This window comes from Hippoglossus hippoglossus, chromosome 13, assembly GCF_009819705.1.
Source record: "Hippoglossus hippoglossus isolate fHipHip1 chromosome 13, fHipHip1.pri, whole genome shotgun sequence".
NCBI lineage: Eukaryota > Metazoa > Chordata > Actinopteri > Pleuronectiformes > Pleuronectidae > Hippoglossus > Hippoglossus hippoglossus.
Genome location: NC_047163.1, coordinates 25,139,896 through 25,167,419, shown reverse-complemented (window position 1 = coordinate 25,167,419; position 27,524 = coordinate 25,139,896). Strand labels below are relative to the sequence as shown.

Below are 27,524 nucleotides of genomic sequence, written 5' to 3'. Positions count from 1 at the left end.
CACACACACATGAAAATCCAACTAACAGGTGGAGTTGTTGCCTACACTATATTAAAAGCTTAATTACATTAATAACATTGATTAATATTGTTTAGAATTCTCAGACATTAGATATACAGATGTAATAATATTATATTTTATGATAAATATGTTTTATATGCACCAAAAACAGTGACCTCGATTTGCAGGTTACTTTTAATTTTCTACCAGGTTTTCATACCGACTATAAGAGTTAGTTGTATGACAATGTCTTTGTAATTAGGTCGTTCTCATACTTAAAATAATTCTCCTAAATGTTATTATAAGTAAAGTCATATTTCTGACATTTATTCTTTAAACCTAATTTTAAAAGAAAGAAAACTCAATTTGATAAACTCAGATTGAAGACGTGTCAGGTCTGCAGCAGGAGAATGCCACCACATACCTCTTTGTGATGAATTTAGAGAAAACCAGCGACTAACAATGGTTCCAACGCTTAAAGGCCTGATGTCTCCCAGGAGGGCCGAATAATCAATGAAGTGATTATGTAAGACAACTCATGTTCTACAGATAGAACATTTGTCTTTGTTTTCTCTAAGCAATGCTAGTTAAACTTTATCTATGAAACACTTTTCTCAACATTGTCCCAAAGTGCTTTACAATGGAGACATAATTTGGATGTGAAAGAGGCGTGTGCATCAGTTTAAACATGAGTTCATCTGAAAATAATGTCTGGCCGGCATCTCCATCTATTTCACAGACCGCTGACCCCCTGCTGCGTGCATGTGTGTGTCCTGCTGTCTTCTGAGGGTAGACAGATCTCTAATCCACTGCAGACAGCAGCAGGTGGGGTCTGCATGCTGTGTGTGTGTGTGTGTGTGTGTGTGTGTGTGTGTGTGTGTGTGTGTGTGTGTGTGTGTGTGTGTGTGTGTGTGTGTGTGTGTACTGTATGTGTGTGTGTGTGTGTGTGTGTGTTACTGTAACTGTCATCATTTAGCCCCCTCATTGACCACTGTCTGGGGCTTTAGCAGGTTAACACCTGTTCTCGCCCTCATACTCATACACTTGTAACAAGATAAGATGAACAAGTGCAGTATTTGCATGTCCAGACAATTTTTTAACTACTTAAAATATAATAAAGAAAATCTAACATAAAAAGAGAAAGAGAGAAGAGAGAAAAAAAGAGAGAAAAACAAAAAGAGAAATATATGGTTCAAACTATTATTTATGAGGCAAATTTCGTTAGTCACTTAATAATAAATCATTACATACAACAACTGTCGTGATTTTTCAATATTGGTAAAAATATCAGACAAAAAATATGTTTTTAAGGGAAATTTTGAATGAATTATTCTTTTAATTTGTTACATAGTATGTACGTCAGAATCCTTGTATGTAGGCTATGTAATCTGTATTTAGTTACTAGAATAAATACAATAGTAACAACAACAATAATAATAATGACAACAATAAAACCAATATAATAAGAATAATAGGAATTATATATATCTGATATAATTATTATTATTAATAATATTAATATTAATATTAATAATATTATTATTATTGTTATTATTATTGTTATTATTATTATTATTGTTAGTTGATTAATTAGGCAGCCAGGTGTATGGGTAAGGAGCAATACATACCATGCATCAATGCACATATCAGCTTTGTTTTAACAAGTTGAAGAATGTGTGTATGTGTGTGTGTGTGTGTGTGTGTGTGTGTGTGTGTGTGTGTGTGTGTGTGTGTGTGTGTGTGTGTGTGTGTGTGTGCTTGTGTGTGAGTGTGTGTGTTTCTCCTCCTCTGGGCATGTGCTCCAGCAGCATATGCATGGTGATGTGCTGGTGTGGAAGGGCATAACTGGTTCGGGTGGAGGTGGGTGGGGTGAGATTGAGTGTGTGTGTGTGTGTGTGTGTGTGTGTGTGTGTGTGTGTGTGTGTGTGTGTGTGTGTGTGTGTGGGTGGGTGGGTGGGTGTATAGCGTGATACAGTAGCTTGCACCCTACACCACCTGCACCCCCACCACCCCATATGGCAGCAGACAGCAGTAGTAATCATGGAAGTGGAGCAACAGGCCCTGAGCCTCGCTTATCCTCCGCCACACTCTGACACGTGCCACACTGATGCACACACCCCCCACACACAGACACACACATGGATACCGAAAACACACTTATATGCATTAGTTTGCATACACACACACACACACACACAAGACATACAACAGCAGCACACAAAACCATACACCAGTGCAGAATAGAATAGAGTTATGTATATTTTGTTTGCATTACTGTCTAAATGTAAGGCCAGGTGCCTTAATAAAGTGCCTGGGAATGACCCATCCTTAAGAACAGTGTCAAACATACACACACATCTTGTGACTTGCAACCTGCAGCATGCAAGACCCATAATGCACCACCTCTCACTTTAGTTGCAGCATGATTTGTTTTAAGTTGCACACAATACCAAGCCTAATTGTAGTCTCACTTATGACTATAGCGTGCATGTTCATTAAGAAACCTGCAAACACACAAGTGCAACCTGATGACAGAAAGTCACAGAGTGCTTTTTGTGCACAAAAAGCACAGTGCACGCACACACTGTTACTCGCACACTCAAACATGCACTCTCTGCAACACATACACACGCGCAAAACCCTTTAACTGTGACGCAAAACGAGACAGGGCTACAATGGTTCCCTTATTGTTAATTGGCCGTTTAATCCCAAGGAATGCGTCTGATTAGTACCCGCGGTGGGTCAGGATCTTGCTCAACACTCTCCTTCACAATGGACAGGCTGTAACAGAGATCTGGGAGCGAGTACACACACACACACACCGGTGTACACACACTCACACATTGACAAAAGGTTTGCACACAAACATTCGCAGTCCACAATGAAATACACAATCGAGCATCGTTATGTGTGTGTGTGCAGACACATGGGACCACAGTGGCCTCACATACCCTCTGCATTTGCATACCCAATTTGGCCCCACATACTCAGCGTAGATGATATAGTGAAATGCACATTATTTTATTTGAACTTTTCGAGAAGTTTAAAATCAAAATGATATGTCACACACCCTGACAGTCTTTGTGTTGTCTAGTCAATCAAGAAAGGCAGAGGAGAGGGTTTCCATAATCAATATTGATAGATTGATAGCTCACAGATTTGCTGAGCAAATTACAGAACCGACAGTTACACTATTTAATTGAAACAACTGACTGCATGTTACACAGCTTGGCCTTTGCAACATGACTTTTACTTTAGAGTTGAATTATTTAATGAATATCGATTAAAATGATAGCCTCCTCCACTTTGGAGCATTCGCTCACAGTGCTTCCTTCAACTTTAAGAGTATATGTTGTGGTAAACAATGTAAATACATGTTAAAGTTTCATTGCATTGACATTTACAACACTGATAGGGAAACCACTGACTGTCCATTTAAATGACTGAAAGTCTGTGCAAAGTTTCATTGTGGTGTGACTCAGTGATAAAGTTTCTTTTGATGCTTAGTTCCTGCTACAATGGACGACATGCATCACAGAGTTTATAGTGGCTCAGCACATTTACAGCAGAGGGACATTTCTACCTGTTACTACAACAGGAAGCATATAAATGAACGGAAGACAGGGATGATGCGGCGGTCAGACAGGTTACATGACTTTAGATAGGTGGGGTCATAGTTCACAAGGGTCTATGTATGTGTGTGTGTTTGAGTGCATGTGTGTGTGTGTGTGTGTGTGTGTGTGTGTGTGTGTGTGTGTGTGTGTGTGTGTGTGTGTGTGTTCTGTAGGAGGTCCAGGCTGGCTGCATCACTGCTGACACACTGCTGCTGGTAAATCCAGCTTAGTGTGTCTAAAACAGGCCTGCAAAATCTGCCACAGGGCCCCTAATGCTAGGACCGCTGTCACCCTCAATCACTCACACACACCTAATCCCCACGCCGTGACCCAACACGTACACACACACACACACACACACACACACACACACACACACACACACACACACACACACACACACACACACATAAACACACATATATACACATACACGTACACGTACACACACACACATACAAACACACACACACACACACACACACACACACACACACACACACACACACACACACACACACACAAAGGGCCCTGGCTTCCCGATGCTCTTGGCCCATTCAGCTAGGCAGGCAGTCCCAGTACCAGGAGACACCAGCCACCGGGTCAACTATTCATATCAGGGGAGGGAGGGAGGGAGGGAGGGAGTGAGTGAGGGGGTGAGTGAGGGGGTGATTGGGGAGAGGAAGGAGAATGTGGAGTGGAGTTGTGCCATGTGAGGAGTTTGGGTGGGGAGGTGCTGAACAGGTGCAGGTACAAGTTATGGTCAGGTAAATGCAGGTCATGATTTGGGGAGCGACAACAGGGTGGGAGACGAAAAGTGGTATGAATGGAGGGGTGAGGCGGGGGAGGTAAAGCCATGGGGGAGATGGAAGTGGTAGTGGTTGATTAGATTCACCGAGCGTAGATTAGATTTTGAATTTGAAAACTTATTTGCAAATTAAAAACTTAGTGCTAAAACAGAAAAGTATAGTATAGTATTTCAATATTAATCAGTTTTGAATTAGGGCTGGACAACACGGTCAAAAGTTATATCAAGATGAAAATGTAAATATCAGTTGTTCTTAATAATTATCACAATAAATGTCAGATTATAATTTCTGTTAAGTTTAAATACACAATTCTGCTCCTGAATGACAGTTGTGGTTTTAAACTCTTCTTTATGAGCAGAGAACGACAAACAGTTGATCAACAGCAAAACATTTTACAAATCTGAGGGAGATCAATTATGTGTGATACCTCCTCACTGTGCTTACACAATGGTTAAGTGATATATATACAGATATTGGACTTTTGTTGTAGTGATGAAAATTATATTGCAAGCATTATTGATATTGTTTTATTACCCAGTCCCAGTTTAAATTATGTGCAGCTAAAAGTAACAGTTTTTATTTGTGGGAATAGTTAAATCAACATAAAGATAAGTACGTAATATGGTTTTAAATTATCAGGGACTACCGTCTATTACTAGTAAAGATGCATTGTGTAAGATGAAAGTAGTTCTAATAGGTTAGTGCTTTTATAGAGTTAATGGTATTTATAACTGTTTTCTGCTCCAGATACTTGGCAGCTAATGAATTCAACAAATGTGTGTGGTGATGCCTCAGCAACATGTAAAGCATGTGCAGAGGCCTTCTTCACCACAGGTTATATCTTGATGTATCACTAAATGGATAATCACGTCTGTGACTGGCTCACTGGGACACTTGGACTGAACACAGCCATTGTAAACGTCATCAGAAAGAAAAATTTCCGACTGTGACAGGTCAAAATGTCTGCTGTGAAAAAGCAAAGCAGAAGCCAGCTGGTGAAAACAATTTCCACACGAACAAGCTGCACTTCTCCAGCTCCATGTCTGAGTGCGGACAACATCACATACAGCGCTCTGACCACCGGTTTGATCCCTGTGACAACATGGTGACATGGTGTACTGATTGCTGCACTGCCCCTGTAAACAACTCTGGACGACTGCAGTGTGATGTCTCGCTGACCTCTGCGTCTATCCTCCATGTTTTCTCTGCTCCTGTGCAAAGTGCACGACTGATGGTCCTAACAAAGGCTCTGCTTTTCCCCCCTGCAGGTTATCCTGTGTCTGCAGCACCACACAGGACGGTGAAGACACAACCATTGCACACCTCCAGTTGCACGTCAACGTCTCTCTGGGTCTCCTCCATTGTTTGCAAAAGGCCAGTTAGCATCTGACCATATCCTGTTGTTTCTGTGGGTGCACGTACTTGGCTTTAAGCTGCACTTACAACCTTTCTTCACCTATATGCTCAGGCCAGCGAGGTAAAGTGGTCAAGAGAGAAAGAATTAAGTTAAGAGGCCTATCAATGTACCTCAGGGCCGTCTTTCTCTAGTAGCTTTAAGGAGACTAGCAGGGCTTTTTGCTGCTCTTGCTGAGAGTCACTGACACCAGCCTCTAAACCTAAATCCTAATTGTGTCTGCCAATACGCTGACGATCCACTATTCAACCTCCTCTAAGTATCAGACGTCTGTATTTGTGATTCATCAGGCCATTTTGTTTTATTAACAATTTGTTTTATTTTAAACTTTTTGAACGTTTCAAGTTCTATTAGTCATATGTTAACACAGGGTCAGCGGTACAATGAAACGTGTTGAGAGAAGGACAGGGCAGCTCAGCAATGCAATAAGTCAATGTCATAGAGAATATAATGTAAAAAAAAGATCATTTAAAATAAAGTCAAAAAATCTCAATATAAAAAATCTAATTCAATTCTACATTAGAGGATGAAGGTCAAATAAAGCTGCAATATGTCAATTTTCTCTGCCTTTGAAAGGACAGTGCTGGTGATCACCTGCCAAGAGCTTCATCCATTGTTGTGTTTATAAGAGGAGAGGTTATAATACACAATTCATAATGAGCAGTGCTTTTTCTTCAGCGGGGACTGGACGATACAGTGACTCACTATTGTAAAGTTATGATATGGTCTGACCAGGCTGGGACAAGCTGTTAAGTGTATGCAAACTTCAGTAGATTGATGTGATGCAAACAGTGATTGCCTTGCAGGTAAGTAAGAATGAAAACAACTTCCTAAATGAATAAATTTAGAATATTAGAATGATATATAACAGCTTCATTTGATGTAGTGTCGATCCTAAGAAGCAATAGGATTTATGTGCATTTTATTCCCACAGTGTGCTTTAAATTAAATAAAAGTTGACTCACATTGTTGTTCTCCGTCATTATATGTCTGTATATGTGTGTGCATGTGTGTGTGTTCGTGTGTGTGCATTCAGACTGCTCGTAACATCCATTAATTGAAATAGACAGACATCCGCATCCTCAGATCAGTGGTGGGTCACCATGGTCGGTCACCGTGGTGGAAACTCAGTGACGGACATGCACACCCACGCAGAGGCACACATAACAAGATGTCATGCCAAGATTGTCTGTCTGAGACGCACACGCACACGAAGGCAGTCTCTGGAAGACTTGGAAGTTTAGCTGTTTACACAAGCCAAAATAGTTTTCCGTAAATAGCAAAGTACACAGAGAAACGGTGAATTCTGTTATGGAATACTCAGGGGGAGTTATAGGCAGAGACAACAGTGCCCCCCAGTGGTTACATGAAGCAACTTGGAGCAACACACATCTAACTGGACAAACACTACAAGGTGCCACATGTATTGCATGTATTGCAAACTATTACCTCTGCTACAATAAATAAACACATTCACATTATGTTCCTCTCCTATTGTGAAAGTATTCTTCAATTGTCTTTATATGAAATCCACCGGACCTGATTCATGTCCATGGACACGTGTCCACACGCATATGATCGAAGTGGAACAATTTGTAGATTCAGAGCTGGGACAGAGCTGCTACAAGCCTATCAACTGACTTCAGGTAATGTCTCACTGATGCCACCTTCTGTTCAACAAGGGGAGTGTTGTTAATCTGGACACATTTGGTGAATTTATAAAGTATCTCACAAATTCACAACATTTTTTTAACAAAACAGTACAATATTTCAAAGTACCCTTTCTGTTGTAGTTTATTTTGACAGTAGTATTTAAAGGGTTTGAAATTGAATTTTTATTGCATCTTTACAACGGTCGGTGTTAGAAACATACTGTGTTAAATTAAGCTGTATGACAAAAAAGTCTGTTCACATCCAAGAAAAAGCTAAAGCTGTAAAAAGAGTTTAATGAGCCGGATCAGAATTTAAACGTCATGTTTGGACATTGAAATAAATCCCAGAGGAAATGTTTGGTAAGTTGCTGTGAATCCAACGTGCTTCAGTTTCTTCATGGTTGAACTTCCTGCTCTGTTGCTAAGTCAAACACAGTGGCAATGAAATATGATGATTCGTGGTCTGCTGCATGTTAACGGCAACTTTACTCGCGTTCTGCTATGGCGACCAGGTGGGCTTCTATCTCTGCCTCCGACAGCATCCTGCAGGAAGGAGGGGTAGAGGAGAAAAGTGAAAATGGGAATGAGAGGCAGAGGCAGAGGGGAAAAGAAAATGTAAGAAGTGAAAAGACGAGACAGAAAATGCAAGTTAGACATGGCAGTGTTAACTCCTCCAACATAAATTAATACATTAATCACATGAACATTCAGATCTATTCAAAAGTCAATTCACTGAGGTTCGGATTCTGTGTAAGAATGAGCTTCATTGTGGGAAAAAATTCAATATCAGACTATCAATATGAAATCCAAAACTCAACATTACACCCATGAAGTTCAGAGCAGTAGTTGTCCCTTGTTGTGTCGGTCTCTGTCTTTCCTTCCCCGTACACTGTTTACAGTCTGACGAGTTTCTTTTAGCTCATGACTCAAATCTTTCTCATCACAAAACACAAACAGTGACACTTATTGTAGGTGGTTTAGGTCCAGACGACATTTTGGCTCAATGAATGGTTAAGGGACATAATCAATTTCTGATCTGCTCCGTAATGATTACGTTCAGTTTCTATGCTCCACATATGTGGAACCAGCTCCCAGAGAACTGCAGGTCCTCTGCAACTCTTAGTTCTTTTAAATCAATGCTGAAAACGTTCCTGTTTGACACTGCCTTTCATCAAGTCTTACACTGTACTGTTACTTTCACTCTTTTTATTTATTTTAAATTTAATTATTTTTATTCTCTATGAAACTCCTTTAATTTCTTTTAGATGCTTCTTTTTGTTTCGTTTTACTTTATCAATTAATCATGATGCCTTTTGAATTTAATGTAAAGCACTTGTTGATAGCCGATGCATTTCAGTCAATATGTCGCATCTCTTCTGCTCTCCACACAGACTGTCTACCCGTGGTCATCGGTCAGTCTACAGACAGAAACCAGAAATCTTCCAGCCCCAAAAATCTTGTCCCTCACCGACAGTTTCGGCATATTCACAAGCAGAATCTGTTTATAGAGATGAACTGATGAGTGACTCCACTCACTTGAACTTAGGATTCTCTTTGGTGACCACACCAACCTCCAGTTCAATGGCCTTGAAGTCCATAGACAGGACAGAGGACAGACACGATATAGCCAACTGTAAAGACACAGGGGAAGGTAAAGTGTGTGTGATTAGTAGCTTATATACACACACAATACATACTTCTGTCTTGTCTTTTCTCTGCACCTGCACTGTCCTGTCGTGGGTCAGATCAGGCTTTTTCTTAAGTTTCTTCTCCAGGTAAGTGTTGGCCTCCGTCTGCTTGGCCCCGACTGCTGTGGCTCTGAAGCCGGAGTAGTAACCTGCAGGGTCACACTTAAACAGGACAGGTCCCTGCTGCGGGTCGACAGCCACCAGCATCATGCCTGAGACACACAGGAACATATGAGAAGAACATATGGTCCTTTGAGGAAAGAAAACAACGCAGATATATTGGCTGATATATATATATAAAACATATTTTACAGTTTAACTATACGCTTTATAATAAATAACTATAGATACAAAATCTGCAAAATAAAAGTTCTCATATCGGCACATATCTGCATTCCGAAAAAACGCATAAACCGACACAGATTTGTCTGTGAAAGGCTCATATCGGCCAATATTATCAACCTGGTGATATATCGGTCAGGCCTCTTCTACTTTTTACTTGAATCTGAACAATCAGAAAACAACACAGGTTTTGGAGTAAGGTCATCAATGGCAAGGAAAATCAAAAAGGAAGAAAACAATCAACAATCTTCTGCTGAAGTACAGAATGAGCAGTTTAACACTCACAGCAGCCCAGAGGTCTCATCTCAGCATTTTGTGTGTAGACCTGGGAGATTTCAGCCAACCTTCGACACAACACGTCTGTGGGGATGTCATAACCAAACTTATATTTCCACTCTCCTGCCTCCACCCGTCCCCGGTGAACCTGAGAACGACTGTCCCCTGCACAAGACACAGGAGGTGGGATCATTACACACGGCATGCATTACCTTTGATAAAAATCGAATCTATATAATCTTCTAGATTTCAGGGTAATAATAGTTAGTGAATAAGAAAATCCCCAAGACAAATAACTGATTTCTACAGCCTCATAAACACAATAATCCACCAGCCGGACTCTGTTGAAGATCTAATGGATTTATGGGGGGGGTGAATTGTTATAATCTTCATTAAGCGGAACAGAAAAACACTTGGCTTTCCATCGTGAACTGAAACAAAGTCATCTCAACCCCTGTAACATTGGTTCATGAACGTTCTATCAAAGTTTGACAGTGACATGTGCGGGGATGTGTGGTGTTTGTGCTGAATACACACCACCGTTTCCAGTCATCACACAGCCGATGCGAGGGGTTAATTTGAACATGTTGGTCACGGTGGACGAGTCCAGCAGCTTGTCCTGCAGGTGAGAAACGTCACAGTCACATTCACCTTGTAAAATGATGTTGTACTAACTAACTAACATAATAGTATTTGTCAACACTCAGGTTTACTGACGTCCATAATTAGTGAGATCAGACAGTGACATTGAGACGGGATGACTAAAATGTTTAATTAAAGTTTGCAAAAATGAAATTGTAAATGGAAAATTCAAGTCTTATCAACCACTGCAACAACATTCACCCGTTCACACACAGGTTCACACAGCGCGACTACTGTATATGCACCACTCTTTCTATCACGTCACCCACACAGTTGGGATGGCCGTCGGGGGGGAACTTTGGGTTGAGTATCTTGCCCAAGGACACTTCGGGATGCAAACTGGAGGAGCCAGGGTTCGAGCCACCGGCCTTTGGCAAACATGCAGAGCTCTAGGAAAGGTGTAATCTGGATGTGAACCTAAAGTGGCCCATGTGGCAAATGGTGTTAATGGTCCAATTAGCACAAAACTAATTTGGGCCACCTTTGGCCCATTTAGTTGACATGCGGTGTTGCTACGGCTTCCTTGTGGCCCAGATCTGGCAAACAGCGGACCGCCCAGGTTCCATCATTCCACGCAGTAAGTGGGCTGGATGTGGGATGCGGGCCAAATCTCCATTCTGTCTCTGGCATGGTGATGTGACTATTTGCAGCATTACAGCAGTGTCTTGTTCATATATTTGTTTGTCAAGTCATCACAACGCTAGAGTCATGACTCTATCAGGCTTCACTGTTTCGCTTCAACTCTGATCATCAGCATCCAAATGAATGTCTGTGTGTGTGTGTGTGTGTGTGTGTGTGTGTGTGTGTATGTGTATGTGTGTGTGTGTTGCCTTACGGGTATTTTCTTCTGTGTAATCACCACCACGGTGTCTGTCCCGCGGATCCCCACTGATGTCAGGCCGCTCTGGGAGATGGCTTTGAAGGCATATTCTGCAGGACAGCAAATGTAACAATGAGACAGAAGAGAAGAGAATAAACTTCATGTCGTGGTATGAAATCATTCTCTCTTTCTTTCTCTGCCAGAACAGAGCTCAGTCAATCTCACTTTGACTTTCATTCACCAATTGGACTAAACTGCAAGACTCACTGAACTTAGAATCCTCACCCTGTCTGGATCTAGTGAATTTAAATGTGTTTCAAGAATTACTCTAGTTTTAGTGTTTTAATTGACCAGCACTCTGTGGTTTTAAGAGATATTGTATCTCAATGTGACCTTCCTGGTTAATTAAAGGAGAAATACAAAAACAAAAAACTAGCAAAAATATGAGTACTATGAAGAAAATATGAATGAGCTAAGATGTGTATGTAAACTGACAGACGGTACTGTATGTAACATAGTAAAGGATGTGGCACTTTTAAGGAGCCAAAACAGCACTTGTGAGCTGTGGAGTGAAATTTAAGGTTTGCCTGTGAGGACAGATTTTTATTTTAATATCTGATCATCCAGCCACATCATAAGTGTGTGGATCTGTGTGAATGAGCAGTAGCAATGTAAAGCTGTGTAACAGTAGCAGTAGTGTGCAGTAAACCTGCTCCAGGACTGGAAGGACGGACTCGTGTTTCTTACCCACTTGGTAGAGGCGGCCCTCCGGTGAGAAGATGGTGATGTGTCGGTCGAAGCCTGCGTTTGAACCGCGCGACATTGTTTATAATCGTGACCTCAGGTGAACTTAACAGCAGCTCCTCGAGTCTCTTTATATCCAGATCAATGATCGATGATCCTTTCTTCTTCGTTTACTAGAGTTAGATGAGAGGAAAGAGTGTGTGTTAGCAGCAGCTGAACTATCAGCAGAATAATGGAGCCGTTTCCTCACAGATTATTTTACTTTCTCTTTCACTTGTTGTTCTCTATGTGTGAGGCCTGAGTGCGCGCGCGCGCGCGCGCGTGTGTGTATTTGTGTGTTCCTGTACCTTTGTGAGGACCATTTTAAGCATGGACCGCACAGAGTGAGGACATTTTTGGGAAGTGAGGACATTTTGACCTTTGATCACTTTTTCAATGGGCAGGGTTAAGACTTGATTTTAGTGTTAGAATTAGGTTTAGGATTAGGTTTAGGATTAGGGTTAGGCATTTACTTCGGATGGTTAAGGTTAGGGTAAGGGGCTAGGGAATGTGTCAACGAGTGTCCTCACTAAGATAGAAGTACAAACGTGTGTGTGTCTCTGTGCGTGTGTGTCTCCCTCTCCTGTTGAAATAGCAGCAATAAGGAAGTCAAGTGACTCTACCAGTTAAACTGGCCCTCTCTCTTTCCACGACGACTACTGTCACACACCTGAAGCAGGTCTGCTTCTTCTTCTTATACCTTCATATCAAACACACTGGGACTAGATTGAAGGGGGTGTGAGCTCAGAGTGAGGGGGAGGGAGGGAGGGTCTGTGTCTCTGCTGTCATTTGGCCCCTCACTCATTCTCTCAGCCTCATGTCAGGCCGCAGGGTGGGCTTCTGTCTCAGTGACAAGAAACGAAGGAGGATGAACCTGAATGCATTTAGAGATTTCTGTGGGTAAGTTGATTTATTTTCTTTTTGGCTTATTCTGTGTGCGTGTGTGCGTGTGTGCGTGTGTGTCTGTGTGTGTGTGTGTGTGTGAGTGTGTGTCTGTGTCTGTGTCTGTGTGTGTGTGTGTTTGTGTAATAGGGAGATCCTCTGATACCAATGTATATTGGCTGATATACATATATTTTTAAATGGCACTGATTCCTAAACCCTTATGACAAAGAAATTACATTAAGCCCTGCTACCGTTTAACCATAAACTTTATTATAAATACAGATAAAACAGCAACACATATCAGCAAACATAAATGTCGACACCGATATGTCTGTGCAAGGCTCATATTGGCCAATTCTTAACAGCCAACAAATAAATTGTTTGTGGTCTAGATATATAAATCTGTATATTGATAGATATAGAAATAGATGTTGCTAATGATCAATTGTTCAGTTTAACCATAAACGTTATTATAAATAGATTTTAAAAAACAACAACATATGCCTCTATATAGAACTTAAACATAACATGTAAACATAAATGTATGTCACACCATAAAAATGCCAGAGAAAGAATGACAAATATACACATTTTCTTAGTTTGGGAATGTTTGAGAATAACTTTTGTAAGGACAGTCAAGATCTAGTGTATACATTCATTATGTTAGCAGTAAAATATATAAATAATACAAGGATTTAATATTGCATGAGAAGCCTTGTTTATGTTTTCAACCCTGTGTAAACATCACCATTCAAATTTAAATAAGTATAAAAGATTTCTGTATTTTTCCCTGCAGGGTCCATGGAGTGGAAGTGGTGGAGGTGAGTGCTTTTCAAGATTCAAGAAGGTTTATTGTCATTCCAAAACATGAGGTGCATGAAAGGGAACGAAACTAAGTACTGAGCAATGGGATAGAACACTAGAATCTAAAAACTTTGCTGAAGCAGCAACTAAATAAAATGAAATAAAACAATAAAACAATAGAATCTCAGACTCAACAAGGATAAAAACAATTAAAATTATAAACTGCAAATGAGTATCGATAAATATGGGAGTTTGTGAGTCATATATGAAATCAATATGAATATGTGTGTGTGTGTGTTTAAGAGAATATTTCTGAATGCATATAAAAGGTCTTTGTACACTTGCCATAACACACACACAGCCGGAAAAACATAGGTTAGAGAAGAAATAGTGGAAATAGTTAGAAAAAGCATCCACAGAGAAACACACACAAGTGTCATATACAGACGTCGACAACTTTAGTAATCCATGTCACAGCCACCTGCCTCCGCCTCTTACATTTGGCTTGTAGCAAACCCTCAACAATGGCTGTCTGTTTGTACCTGCTCAGTAAAGTTACCATTGCAGAGAAGACACACAGCCTCAATCAACCTCTATAGCACATTCAACACTGTTGATTCATGACTTCACAGATACATGCTGCTATGTACAGAGTGTTGATGTGTACTTTTCCAGGTCAGAGATAAAAACTGAGAACCCTGTCCATAGCTCAGCAGCATCAGTGAGGGTCTGTGTGACCAGACAGTAAGAGCACAAACACGTTACAGTAAATATGTTGTGCTGCCATGACTTTTATGTGCAGAGAGGCATTTTAGATTTACTGTATCATTTATAAAAATTCACAAATATGTAAGGGGAGATTCGAAGGTTCGGGACTTTTAAGTATGGAGTTCTAAAAGGACTAAATAGGGTGTAAATGAGTGTTTCATCCGTGGCAGATTGACCTCACTCAGCCGCTGATACCCCAGGGACCCTTCAATGTCATCGTTCACAAGCTGTCTGATGTCATCGTGGAGGCTGAGCACGACAGCCGATCACAGCAGCTGCTCGCCAACTTCCAGGTAAGGCTGGAGAAGTAACTTCTGCTGGAGCTATTCAGGGAGGATTGTTATTGCTGCTGCTGACAGAGTCCAGGCTCGATTACAGATTAAATACAATGTATGCAATGCAGGTAAAAAACAATCAGAGTCAATGTGGATTTTTGGGGACCAATAACAATATTAGTGAGTAATAGGGAGACCCTCTGATACAACACATATCAGCGTTTATGCTTTTTTTAAATTGAAAATGATTCCTAAGGTTTAATAACGACTTATTAAACCCTTATGACAAAGAAATTACATTGAGCCTTGCAATGTGACAGTTTAACCATAAACTTAATTAAAAATAAATATAAATAAAAAAAATAACACACGCCTGTATATAGAACTTGTAAATGATATAGAATTTACATTTGTAAGGTATATCTTTTTTGCATTTTTAACTCTGTAGATTAAATGTTTACATATCAGCACATGTCAGCAAACATAAATGTCATATGGGCCAACCAATAAATAGTTTGAGCTCTAGAAACAAATGTGTTCATAGATAGATGGATAAAGAAATGGATAGATTTAGCTGATGATCAGCAATTCACTGTTTCATATTTTCATGCTGACAGTGGTTATGTTTTCTTTTGCATGACAGAGCTATGTGTCAACTCATCCTGGTACAGTTCTCCTGGACCCACTGCCTGCGATGACCCAGCTGCTGGACAGATTTGTGTCTTACATGATCATGAGCAAGTTGCACAACTCCCTCCGAGGTCAATGGTACCCTCACGTTCTAATTACTGTCCTTCACTGTCGTGTACAGATGTTAACACCTGCCTTTCCTATGTATTTCTGTACAGACTGGCATGTTTGCAGCCCTCCTTACCTAGAGGTCCCCAGTGCCGCTGACCTGTCGACCATCAAGCAGACTGTGATGTCTCAGGGCCTCAGCTTTCCCCTCAGTCAGTTCACTCTTCGTCTGTGGCCTTTTACTGTCCTAGTACCTACTTTATTTTGTTCCTATAAATAATAATAGTAATAATATGTATATAATTTGTGTTACATAGATTCATTGACTGCATATATAACCACTGAGGTCATTGTCTATAAATGAAGCCTTAAAGTTAATCTGTTGCATTTAAAAACGACAGCAGTCAGATTCTTTGGGACTAGATTTATGGTCAGTGGCATGCTAACGTTAAAGTGTTGTAAATGTTATCATGTTTCTCACTCTACTGAATTCAAAAAGTCTCTGAATAATTTCCTCTCTTTCTCTGCTGACTCCAGTCTGCAAAACCAGAGTGGCACATGGCTCACTTTCCCATGAGGTAAAGGGTTTTATTAAGTTTTTTATTTTACAAATTTTTAGTTTATTTTCTCTCAACATCTGTCCACCCTCTCTATCTCTTCAGATGTCTCTGATCTTCAGTGCCGGCCATCTGGCTGATATCCATCCTCCCTGTGTGCTCCAGAGCTTCGTCAACCACGGAGCGGTTCTGCACAAGGTCTTCGTGGTGGGAGACAAACACTTCTGCGTAGAGAGACCCTCCCTCAAGAACTTCCCCTCAGGTCCCTGTGGTTAGTGTGCACCTCACTAACACACACAGAATAGTTTATTTCATTTCATTTCCTTTACTCTCTGGTCTTTACTTTCCTTCTCTTTTTCTTGCTTTGTCCTCACCTTCTGTCTTTTGCCCTCCTTCCCCATTTCTATCTTGTTCTTTCCTTCTCTTCCTTGTCCTGTCCTGCCATGTCCTGCTGTCTGGCCCTCTCCTCTACTGTGTTTTTTTTGTTTCCCAATATCTGCATCCACTGTAGCTCTGGTTTCTCTCTGCTTCCAGACAGGAAAACCATCTTCTTCAACAGCCACCAGGTGTCCAAGCCAGAGTGCAACTCTAATCTCACAGCTGTGAGTATTAGAAATCAGAACTGACAAACCACACTGGACTTATAGCAGACTGTTCTTCTTCATGTGTCCAAATATAATTTCACATCCCCTAAACCATTTTAGATACAGTCTACAGAGGAGTAACACTGGCACCAGATGGCAGTGGTGAATTGTGACAAAGTACAATTACTTTATTGCTGTACTGAAGTACATTTTTCATGTATATGTACTATACTTAAGTAGATTTATGTTCAGGTCCACTATATATATCAGCAGATACCTATACGTTGTATTCCACAACATCTTTACAATGCAGTACCTAGCATGTTCAAATTTTTTTAAAGTGATAGTATGACAGAGACTGAATTTTCAAAAAATAAACAATTATTGATATAGTTGTAGCATTAGGGAATAGGTTGCACTCTGCGTGTACAAATACTTTATGTTTATTTAAAAGCAAGTACTTCCTTTAACTGAATTAGAAAAGTTGTTGTGGTACTTTTGCTTTTACTTGAGTACAATTTTGTCTATTTGTTTTGTACTTTTAGTCGTAGAATGTTGGAGTATAGTCCCTCGATCACATGTAACGATACAGAAGCATGTTCAGCAGCTTTGACATGGTTATAAATGACAGTAATATTATATTAGACGTAGGCTGAAATGCAGCCTGAAATGTATTTTTGTTTCTCTAAGCTGGACGAGCAGATGCCGTGCCTGCCTCCTCTCAGCTCCCAGGCCGTGGCCGCGCTGGTCAGAGAGCTCCAGGTTCAGCTGGGCATGGCCCTGTTCGGCGTGGACGTCATCATCAACATACACACACACACCCTCACTGTCATCGACATCAACATCTTCCCAGGTATACTGCAGCTGCACGGACACAGGCACACACGGACACGCTGATATTCTGACACCCTCTTCTCTCCACCAGGGTACGAGGGAGTGCCACAGTTTTTCTCCTCCCTGCTCAGCCACATCAAGACAGTGTTAGACAAACAGACCTCCGCCTGCCCCCGGGCCACCAGCTCTCCTCAGACAACACAGACTGCAGGTGGTCCGTCTGCCGGCCTTTAAGTCGCCTTGGGAGCAGATGTGATTGATGATTGGCTTGGAACTAAATCAGCTGTTTCAAAGACTTTGCTTCATTATTTATTTACAATGTGTAACAGAGCTTGATTTTACTCTGTATCCGCTGTAAACAACAGTAATGATTCCAGAGATTCAAGTGGATCAACCAAACTGACACCGACACATACTGGTTTAAACCACTTTCTGTTTATTGATAGACAGTAAGCATATAAGTAGATACAGCAGGCACAAAATACAGCACTCTGATTGGCCAGTAACTTTACAAATGGTGTTTTTGTTATAATGTATTTTTTCCTGTCTCTAGAAATGTTCTCTATGCCCAGTATATATCAGACCCCACCCACAGACATGTCCTATATCTCTCCTGCTTGTTTGTGAGATACATTTTTGTGGAAATACATTTTGCACTTCTATATAAAAAGAAAACTACAGTACATTCATTTTTCATTTATTCCCATGTGAACAAACATCTCGTCTCCTCTTTGGAATAGACAGCAGTGAGCTCAACAGTGCTGAATGATTATTTTTCCTTATTACTATGTGTTTACACAAGTTGGCCGGCAACTTTGCCAGCATTTAAATACATAAATGTTTTTTAAATCTTGGCTGTGTAGAAAAAAAGAGAGAGTATATTTGCTAGATGAGTACTGCATGATGCACTTTGAGTACATATTAAAATACATGAATTATTTGAATAATTATTGCATTCACATGTGCTGTAGTCTACATTGTGTTATTGCAGTCAAGTGGGCCTCCAGTGGTAACCCTGTTCATCCTGCATCATGTGCATTTATACCCAGTGTCCTCTTGGGGGCGCCATTACTTCATTTTTCTTATAACCTTGGCTTAAAAACCATAATATCTGCTATTTACACAATTGACATGACAGTGAAGTAACACGACAGAGCGTTATTGTCGGTGTTGCTGTTACCAAAAGACGAAAAGAAATGGCTTTAGTGTTTCCCTCTCTTCCTTGGCTTCTCCTTGGCTTGTTAAGATAAGAGTGCAAAGCTGACTGAGAACCTGAGGTGACACTTTTAGACCTTGTAAGCTCTAAGTACATCACATCCCGTCAACACACACTAACCCACACGCAGTACAAAATCTGACATATGTGTCGGCGTGCAGATTTTACAATCACTCTCCTCTGTGGTTTATTCGTGTCACCCTGGTTCATCACAAACAGTCTGGTTTTAACAGTGCATGAGCCAAATAAAACACAATCCTCCGTTTCTACATTATCACCAAAGAAATCAAGAGGAACTAATGACTTACTCCAGTGTAGAAATACCAATAATACATATCATTAACAGTCAGAACAGCAGGTACAGCTAACACATCAATTATTGCACAAAATATATATTGAAATGCACATAGTACTTATAGTAGGGAATCTGCTTATCCCACAAGAACACACCACTGAGGATGATACCTTCAGACGAGAGTAGCACTGGCTGACGGTTGTTGTGACTCACATTTCAAAGATGATGGTGTGTGCATGGTTGGCAATCTGCTGTCAAAATGAACATTTGAATCAAAGTGCTGAATGCTTTGTGTCCATGGCGGTTTACAACTGAAGCGACATCACCTGTCTACTTCACAAACAGCATTTACAGGTACAGAGCCAGGGACACGCGTGATGGACACAACAAGCTTTCAGATCATCCAGAAAAGGCATCTCCTTCTCCTCAACACTCAGAAACATTCAAACGAACAGAGACGGCCTTTTCCAGGTCATCTAAAAGCAGGCATGAAACAACAGTGTGTACAGTTTCCACCACTGTCCACTTAAGGATTGAAAACGAAAGATATTTCTCTGAGTGCTGAAGGGACTTGAAGGCTGTTCAACGGGAGAAATGTGTGAGGTGAATGTGTGACTGTGAATACAACAAAGGGTTTTGTCAGTCCAGTGTGTGTTTGTATATGTGTGTGCATGTGTATGAGCGAGCGAGCGAGCGAGCATGTGACTTAGCCTCTGCGAAGCTCTCTCAGCTCTGCAGCCACTTTGCGCAACTCGGCTTCAATCTCCAGCAGCTCCTGAAGCAAGAAAAACAAATAAATACACTGTTAATATATAGTATTAGTACAAATGAAATACTTAATGGGTACTTAGAAAAGTTAAGAGGGACACAGAAATAAAATACAATACTTACAATAAAATACTTTAGGCAAGATTATGCAAAAACTGCAGGACAGATTACCATGAAACTTGGTGGAATGATTGGTATGGATCTGGATCAGGGGGCAGATCTATAGTTTTTTTTCACCTGACAATAGCATTTTTCAACATTTTCAATTATTTCAAAATTTGGTGCAAATAAAAGTCAGGATCTAGTGAATTTAAATGTGCTTTAATATGCGGACTGTTGGGGCCTTGGCGGAGGTTTGTGCTCCACTGAGTGCTATTCTAGTGTTTTTGTAGTTTTTACTGTGGTGATAAACTATATTATACAAACTCCACCACAGAACTGAGACCGTTTTTATAAAGGTTCTGAATTATTTTGTTTAGAAATTGATTCAGGTAGGTTTTCACTTTAGCTAAATTGGTTCAGGAGATATCTTCAAGACAGGAACAACTGGTAAATATACATGTGAATGGACAACAAGATATGTGGAGTTCCCCAAGGTCATCTTAGATTAACTTCACCTGCTCTGTAAACATATCTAGTTTTGAAAAAGTTAAAAAACAGACTTACTTTACAGTCTGCACCTCCTATAACCTGCTGTATTTCATAGCACCAGACTTATATAAGGGAGCTTGACTGACAGGACATAAAAGCTGATCTACGGTTTTACTCACTTAATCTCTAACTTCCTGTTTTTCATCCCAGTATAAAACTAATTATGTTTCAGTATATGTGCCCAGTTAGTATTTAATAAATCTTTGGGCTGTAATATTCAATGTGACCAAACCCATGCAAACATTTCAATATGTTTTGCACTTACCTCCCCTTCATCTTCTGCGGCTTCACCCTCTTCATCGTCGTCCTCCTCTTGCCCCTCCTCGTCCTCTCTGACATACTCATCCTCATCTTCCTCATCCTCCCCATTTTCCTCCTCTTCCTCCTCATCTTTGTACCTTTCCCTCTCAAACTGCCGTGTGGCCTCGTCACTGGCTTTCTCCATCACTCTCTTTTGCTGGGGCTCCTTCACCTCTGCTGGCACCTCCTCTTCTTTCTTCTTGACTTCATTCTCTACTATCTCATCAGACTCCTTTTCTCCGTCTCCCTCCTCCTGTTCGCTCTTCTCCTCCGCCGGCATGTCACCCACCCCGTCCTCTTTTGTCCCACCCTGCTTCTCCTGCTCCTCTTCCTCATTCACCCTCTTCATCTTCCTCGTAAGTTCGTCCAGCTCCTCCTGCTTCTCCTTCCTCTCCCTCTCCTGCTGTGGCTTGCTGTCCTGCTCTTTGAGAAGCTCTTTTAGCTCTTTCTCCACCTTCTCCTTCTCCACCATCAGCTCCACCTCGTTCTTCTTCCTCTCCTCAACCCTCTGCTTCTCCAAGTCCTCCACCGTTTCTCCTTTACTTCCTTTGTCCTCCTCTTCCTTCTTATCCTCCACCTCCTCCTTCTGGTCCATTTCAGAACCTTTCTGTATCTCCCTCTCCTTCACAGCCTCATATCGCTTCTTTTTCAGCTCTTTCAGCAGTTCTTTGAGCTCTTCATCATTCCTCTCCTCCTTCACTTTCTTGGTGATCTCCTCAGCCAGCAGCTCCTCAAGCTCCTTGGCTCTCTCCTCTTCATCATCCCTCCCTGTGTCATCAATACGTGGCCTCTCCATCATCTTCTCTTTGGTGTCATCTCCCTCGGTCTTGTAATTATTCTTTTCACCTGTCTTTTTCACAAGGTTGGTCAGGTCTCTCTCCTCCTTCTTGTCCTCCTCCTCATCCCTCTGCTCAAAGTTGCTCTCATCGTCGGCCAAGTTGTACTCATAACGCTCGTTCTTCCTCTCATCCTCATGCTCCCTTTCTCTCTCTGCAACATTCAGATTGCAATAGTCAGTGCTATGTTCGCTGTGGTGTTAAAATACAAGCTTGCTGTGGACATTACTTCTATACCTCTCTAAAAAGGAGGTGTGTGTGTGTGTGTGTGTGTGTGATGTGTTTGTACCATCATCAGCCAACTTCTGCAGCTCCCTGAGAAGACTCTGATGTCTTTGCACCTCGTCAAGTTCCTCTGCAGAGAATAACAACACATTAACACTCAGACACATAAACACACCAACACATTTAATGTTAGCTTTGGAAAATGCTAAATTATTTTGGAATTTGAAAGATTGGAATGATTGGAATTTAAAAGATAAGGAAAAAGACACAAGTATCTGGTGAGAGTTGAATTGCAGCAGTTCCATGTGTTATTTCATTAAAAGTGAATCAATTAACAGTTGGTCTGTAGAAAAGAAAATACTGCGGTAAACTTCCTGTCACTATTTCCCACTGCCCTATCTTGTCTTGCATCTATATGTTGTAAAAGAATTATCGATTAATGGTAATTAGTCAAATGGACTTTATTTATATAGCGCTTGCCCAGTCTTATTGACCACTCAAAGCGCTTTAAAGTACAAGTCACTATCATCCATTCACACGCTCATACACACACTCATTCATTCGGTGCTTCGAGACACAGCACTTTTTCTCTCACACCATTGGTGACAGGAGGAGCTGGGGATCGAACCACCAAATGTCTGGTTAGTGGACGGCGCTCTCTACCGTGAGCCACCGCCGCTCAATTGTCAAAATTGTTAACACATACTTTTCTATTGATGATTAAAGACGTCACCTGTGAGCTCTGGGCCACACGCATGTTGTGACCCGTCCTCATTCAGAGTTTCCTGAATAATACACTCAACCTGGAGGAACAAGACAAAAAACACACATAATTAGAGGCCTAGTCATTAAAAGGTACATATGTACAATGTGCTGAATGATAGGGGGAATTAAAAATAGTTGTTCCTGACCTTTGCATCATTAAGGGGGGTGGTGACTGGCCGGCTTCCCACTGAGGCACAAAACAAGAGGGTAGACAGTCGTAAGAAATGTGTGTGTGAATACGTATAAAAAACTATAGCGTTTCAACACAAGCAAAGGCAGCACCAATCTATACCCAAAAAGCACCACGCTACTTAGCAGTCGCTTATCCTGCATGGGCGTGGGTGGAGCTGTTCTCTTATTAAGGTTAAGCACAGTTATCTTGGTAAAGCGACACAGCAAAGAAGCTTAACCCTCTTCGCTCTCTCTCTCTCTCCAGGATGCAGATCTTCCCAAAGGCTTTATCTCACAGGTAGGTTCCAACCTGGGCTAAATCAGTCACCAATCCCTGCCTGCCAGTAGACCATTAAAGGGACACTAAGCAGTGCCCTCAGCACCCTATCTCACGGAGATACAGCAGATCTGACAAGCAGCTAAATGTCAGTGTAGATCAAAATCTTTATTCGGCTTGAAGCCCAAGACCTTTTCTTTTGTTGGGCACAAGGACTGTCTGAGGCACAAGATATGGTGCTGCTCATTTACTGCACCTTCATTTACTCATGAATCTAAATGTCATGTTGTAACATTTTCAATCTACAAATGTTTTTCAGAAAGCCATCGAAATAATGAAGTAAATGAAACTTAAATGGAGGCAAATACCTCCAAGTATGTCAATTATAAAATGGGTGCACACCTAAACTTAACTACCATCTACCAGCCATTCATCTCATCAGTTTCTGTGCATCATTTAAACACATTGGTGTTGCTTGCTACACATAAAACAATTTTTATATAAAAATAATTCTGCGTGATCTGCTGAGATTTTCACCAAAGTACAGAGTGCATTAGGTCCATTTACTGACAGGAAGTAGAAGTAGAAGCTGTAAGATTTAATCTAAACCCCGTGTTCCGTGCCCGCACACAACCAGATCAGCACAGATCAGAATCAATGGAACTAATTGATACCTTCGACCAGTGGTGAACCCCCCCATACAGACACGTGAGCTGCTGCGTACAGTCCGGCACTGTAATGCTCTGCAAGTGCATGTGACGAGGAGAGAGAGAGTGAGTGTGTATGAATGTAATCCACACTCTCTCTCTCTCTGAGCTAGGACACCCCAGCCCCATAATTACCACTGTGATGTGGCTCTGGTTTTATTGGCTTTGTCCTGCTGCTGCTGCCCATGTTCAACCAAACTCCATGTTAGAAATCAAGAAAAATAAGCATCTGCAGGTTGTAAAATAAAAAATGATGAATGCACTAAAACATGCAGTCCCATCAGAGTTATGAACATGTGCATGTACTGCAGGAACTCACAGGTACCTGCACATTGTTGAGTTTAAATGATCAGTTTCTTGGTATATTTGATGTCAAGCTGCATTGGCATTCACTGGTACACCAAGAGTATTGTATTACCTATAGATGCTGGTTCTGAGGTGATGTTGAGTCATAGTAATAGCTGTAGTTGCTCTAAATGTGAGGTTTGACTACCTTTGCCAAGGAGGTTGTTTTCAGCCCTGTCCCTTTGTTTGTTGGTTGGTTTGTTTGTAAGCAAGATTACCCTAAAACTACTGGATGGATTACCATTGTTTATTTCTCTTTCCCTAACATTGTGAGATGTTTAGTTGTTTGACATTTTCACAGTTTTTTGGAGAATAATTGTTGGGTATTGATGAAAATAATAAGACATGGGTGAACTTTAGTGAACTGATATCTATAAGTGTGTAAAATTTGGTGCAGCTTGACTGAATTTAAGGGGACTTATAAGATAAGATAAGATTTATTTGTCATGTACACAACTATACATGGTACAATGTGCATTGAAATGTGTTATTGTGCCTGCATCCAGTTTTAAAATAATAAAATAAAAGACAATATAAAATAGCACACAATAGTATTACATAATGCAAAATATTACAACGGTAAAATATAAATATAAAAATACTATATACATGTAAGGTGAGTGTGCTTCTGCTGTAGTTCAGGAACTGTGCAAGTATGCAAGTGTTCTGAGTCTGGTTTAATGCTAGAGTTGAGCAAACAGATGGCCTGAGGGAAGAAACTCCTCCTCATCCTCTCTGTGTTGGTTCTCAGGCAGCGGAACCTCCGGCCTGACGGCAGCAGGGAGAGGAGTGTGTTTCCAGGGTGGTTGGGCTGTCTGAGGATCTTCTCAGCCCTTGACCTGCATCGTCTGTTAGAAATGTCTTGCAGGTCGGAGAGGGTCATTCTGATAGCCCACTCGGCTTAGCGGAAGACCCTTTTCAGGGCCAAGACGTTCTGCTTAAGGCAGCTGCCCATCCAGGTGGTGATGCTCCCACTCAAGATGCTCTCGATGGTGCAGGTGTAAAAGTTCCTGAGCACCTTTGGGGGGAGCTTTAAGCCTCTCAGGCATCTGAAGTGGAAGAGACACTGTCTGGCCTTCTTCACTGTTCTGTTTACATGGAGTGACCAAGACAGGTTCCGTGTGATGGTCACACCAAGGTATTTAAAACTGTCCACTCTCTCCACCTCAGACCCACTGATCCAGAGTGGACGGCTGTCGCTCTGCTGTTTCCTCCTGAAGTCCACAATCAGTTCTTTAGTTTTGTTGGTGTTCAGCAGGAGATTATTCTCCCGACACCAGCTCTCCAGGTGGATGATCTCCGTCCTGTAGGCTTCCTCGTTGCTGATGGGGATTAACCCCACAACTGCTGTGTCGTCAGCTAACTTAATTATGATGATGCTGTCTGATGTGGATACACAGTCATGGATGTACAGCGAGTACAGCAGAGGGCTCAGCACGCAGCCTCGAGGGGATCCGGTGTTAAGGGTAAGGGGGCATGATGTTGTACTGAGTGGCATTAGTTGCATTAAAAAATGCAAATTATTTGGTGAATACACAAACGATTCACTTGCTTTCCTCCAGTTGATTGACTATAATGTAAATTAAATTTGACAATGAAAAAAACACCTTTTTAATTCATTGCTTCAAGGGCTGCAACCCTTGATGAAATGCCCTTCTTAGTATATAGTGTATTAAAGTACACTATTTATTATAGTATGGTGGTAGTATATAGTTCAATATAGTATAGTATAGCACAGTGCAGTATAATATAGTATAGTGCAGTGTTGTGTAGGGTAGGAGGTGGTTGTATAGTATAGTATGTTGTGGTATAGTACAGTATAGTACAATTCAGTGCAGTATATAGTATAGAGTTGTATAGTATAGTATGGTATAGTATGTACAGTAGTAAAGTATAGTGTAATGCAGTGTTGGATAGTACAGTATAGTAATCTATAATGGGTGTTATAGCATAGTACATTATAGTATATAGTATATTATATAGTATATAGTATAGTGCAGTGTTGTGTAGGGTAGGATGGGGTTGTATAGTATAGTATAGTAAGGTATAATGCAGTTTAGTATAGTCTAGTACGGTATAATGCAGTTTAGTATAGTATAGTAAGGTATAATGCGGTTTAGTATCGTCTAGTATAGTACGGAATAATGCAGTTTAGTATAGTATAGTAAGATAATGCAGTTTAGTCTAGTATAGTAAGGTATAATGCAGTTTATTATAGTCTAGTATAGTAAGGTATAATGCAGTTTAGTATAGTCTAGTATAGTAAGGTATAATGCAGTATAGTATAGTATAATAATCTAGAGTGAGTGTTATTCTTGTTGTCTTGGTCTCCAGCTCCACTAACAGTTGAGTGTTCAGCTCTATATAGAACTGCTGCCGCTGCACAATACCCTCACACACACCACATTAAACACGCACCTCTCAGGTACCCTCACCCATCTCCTAAGTAACGTGCTGTTCACAGCACCATGCAGCACGCGCACACGTGAGCGTCCCGCTTACCTGTGCGGAGATTTATGTTGTGGTCCACGCGCACGCACGCACACACAAGCAGAGAGGTGGACGCACAGCAAATTATGTAACAACGCTTTGGTTCAGTATTAGTCTGAAAGGATTTCAGTGTTATGTTGAGTAACACCTAAACGCTGCTCCATACACTGTCATTATAATCCCATGTTTTCAACAGCAGGCTGCTAACCTACTAATATACTAAATAAATACTCTTAATAAATAACATACAGCTGAGGCAGTGGTGTGTGTGTGCTGAGAGCGATTTGGATCGTCAATGCACCCAAAATAAACACACGCATACACACACATTTCCCCCGCTGCAGTTTAGTGATGGTGGATGTGGAGAACACTCACCTCCGACCACAGCCCAGACAAACACTGCGGTTATCAGAAATCCCATAAGATCCGAGCTGCGAGGTTCCTGCAGGAGATGATAACCTTGAAATAACGGAGCTGGAGCTTCTTCACACACACCCGCCGAGGGAGGTGGAGCCAATCAGTGTGTGTGTGTGTGTGTGTGTGTGTGTGCAGACTAATGACCACTGACCAGGTAGTTGGATGGTTATGTTATGTTTAAGGTTAGCAGGAAGTACATGGTTCAGATTAAGGTAGGCTAATCTCTAAGTAATGAATGAAAGTCTATGTAATGTCCACTAAAGTGTCCTGTGTGTGTGTGTGTGTGTGTGTGTGTTCTAGGTACTACCCATGTTGTGAGGACATCAATCCTTTTAGTCACATTATGGGGACAAAAAAGTCCCCATAAACTCAATAATAAAATTAGAGTAACAGTTAGGGTTAGTCAAATAGTAGTCATGGTTCAAATTAGAATACGTTTCAAGGAAATTAATTTAATGTCAATTTAATGTCCTCTGAAATCATGAAGACATGACCATGTGTGTGCGTGTGTGTGTATTCACGTGCTTCACTGTTAGAGTAGATTGAGGTGTTAGAGCTCCAAGCTCTCTTCTTCCC

General features: G+C 41.1%; 3 protein-coding genes across 5 annotated transcripts; 1 reads left to right on the top strand and 2 right to left on the bottom strand.

Moving 5' to 3' along the window:
* Positions 1-7,748: 7,748 nt before the first annotated feature.
* Positions 7,749-12,293, bottom strand: LOC117772631 (proteasome subunit alpha type-6-like). The gene is made up of 7 exons (XM_034603914.1): positions 12,005-12,293; positions 11,273-11,367; positions 10,333-10,414; positions 9,805-9,960; positions 9,211-9,389; positions 9,026-9,120; positions 7,749-8,032 (listed from the first exon to the last, which is right to left on the bottom strand). The coding sequence occupies exons 1-7, from the start codon at positions 12,078-12,080 to the stop codon at positions 7,975-7,977; spliced, it is 741 nt and encodes a 246-aa protein (XP_034459805.1). The 5' UTR covers positions 12,081-12,293; the 3' UTR covers positions 7,749-7,974.
* A 376-nt stretch (positions 12,294-12,669) lies between these two features.
* LOC117772629 (inositol-tetrakisphosphate 1-kinase-like) lies at positions 12,670-18,714 on the top strand. 3 transcript variants are annotated; one of them, XM_034603913.1, is made up of 10 exons: positions 12,674-12,940; positions 13,722-13,746; positions 14,668-14,790; positions 15,416-15,533; positions 15,621-15,722; positions 16,048-16,088; positions 16,173-16,329; positions 16,602-16,669; positions 17,342-17,504; positions 17,577-18,714. In XM_034603913.1, exons 1-10 carry the CDS (start codon positions 12,858-12,860, stop codon positions 17,717-17,719), a joined length of 1,023 nt encoding a protein of 340 aa, XP_034459804.1. In that variant the 5' UTR covers positions 12,674-12,857; the 3' UTR covers positions 17,720-18,714. The 3 variants fall into 3 exon arrangements, with proteins under 3 accessions (XP_034459802.1, XP_034459804.1, XP_034459803.1); XM_034603912.1 differs by having other exon boundaries at positions 12,685-12,940; positions 16,173-16,338; XM_034603911.1 differs by having other exon boundaries at positions 12,670-12,940; positions 16,048-16,338.
* Positions 18,715-19,436: 722 nt separating this feature from the next.
* LOC117772628 (cilia- and flagella-associated protein 251-like) lies at positions 19,437-27,062 on the bottom strand. Its single transcript, XM_034603910.1, has 6 exons — positions 26,907-27,062; positions 22,688-22,728; positions 22,510-22,579; positions 21,841-21,906; positions 20,681-21,705; positions 19,437-19,771 (listed from the first exon to the last, which is right to left on the bottom strand). Exons 1-6 carry the CDS (start codon positions 26,950-26,952, stop codon positions 19,703-19,705), a joined length of 1,317 nt encoding a protein of 438 aa, XP_034459801.1. The 5' UTR covers positions 26,953-27,062; the 3' UTR covers positions 19,437-19,702.
* Positions 27,063-27,524: the final 462 nt, after the last annotated feature.

Bases quoted from the DNA above. Each gene is read 5' to 3' on its own strand.
- LOC117772631 (XM_034603914.1), bottom strand. From the start codon at position 12,080: ATGTCGCGCGGTTCAAACGCAGGCTTCGACCGACACATCACCATCTTC. The intron at 9,961-10,332 runs GTGTGTATTCAG...TGTCTTGTGCAG, and splicing joins TGTGATGACTGGAAACGGTG to GGGACAGTCGTTCTCAGGTT. The intron at 8,033-9,025 runs GTGAGTGGAGTC...TCCTTCCTGCAG, and splicing joins AAAGAGAATCCTAAGTTCAA to GATGCTGTCGGAGGCAGAGA.
- LOC117772629 (XM_034603911.1), top strand. From the start codon at position 12,858: ATGTCAGGCCGCAGGGTGGGCTTCTGTCTCAGTGACAAGAAACGAAGG. The intron at 15,534-15,620 runs GTCAATGGTACC...ATTTCTGTACAG, and splicing joins GTTGCACAACTCCCTCCGAG to ACTGGCATGTTTGCAGCCCT. The intron at 16,339-16,601 runs GTTAGTGTGCAC...CTCTGCTTCCAG, and splicing joins CTTCCCCTCAGGTCCCTGTG to ACAGGAAAACCATCTTCTTC.
- LOC117772628 (XM_034603910.1), bottom strand. From the start codon at position 26,952: ATGGGATTTCTGATAACCGCAGTGTTTGTCTGGGCTGTGGTCGGAG. The intron at 22,729-26,906 runs GTGAGTGTTCTC...TTTGTGCCTCAG, and splicing joins TGTCTGGGCTGTGGTCGGAG to TGGGAAGCCGGCCAGTCACC. The intron at 21,706-21,840 runs GTACAAACACAT...TGAATGTTGCAG, and splicing joins GCAGAAGTTGGCTGATGATG to AGAGAGAAAGGGAGCATGAG.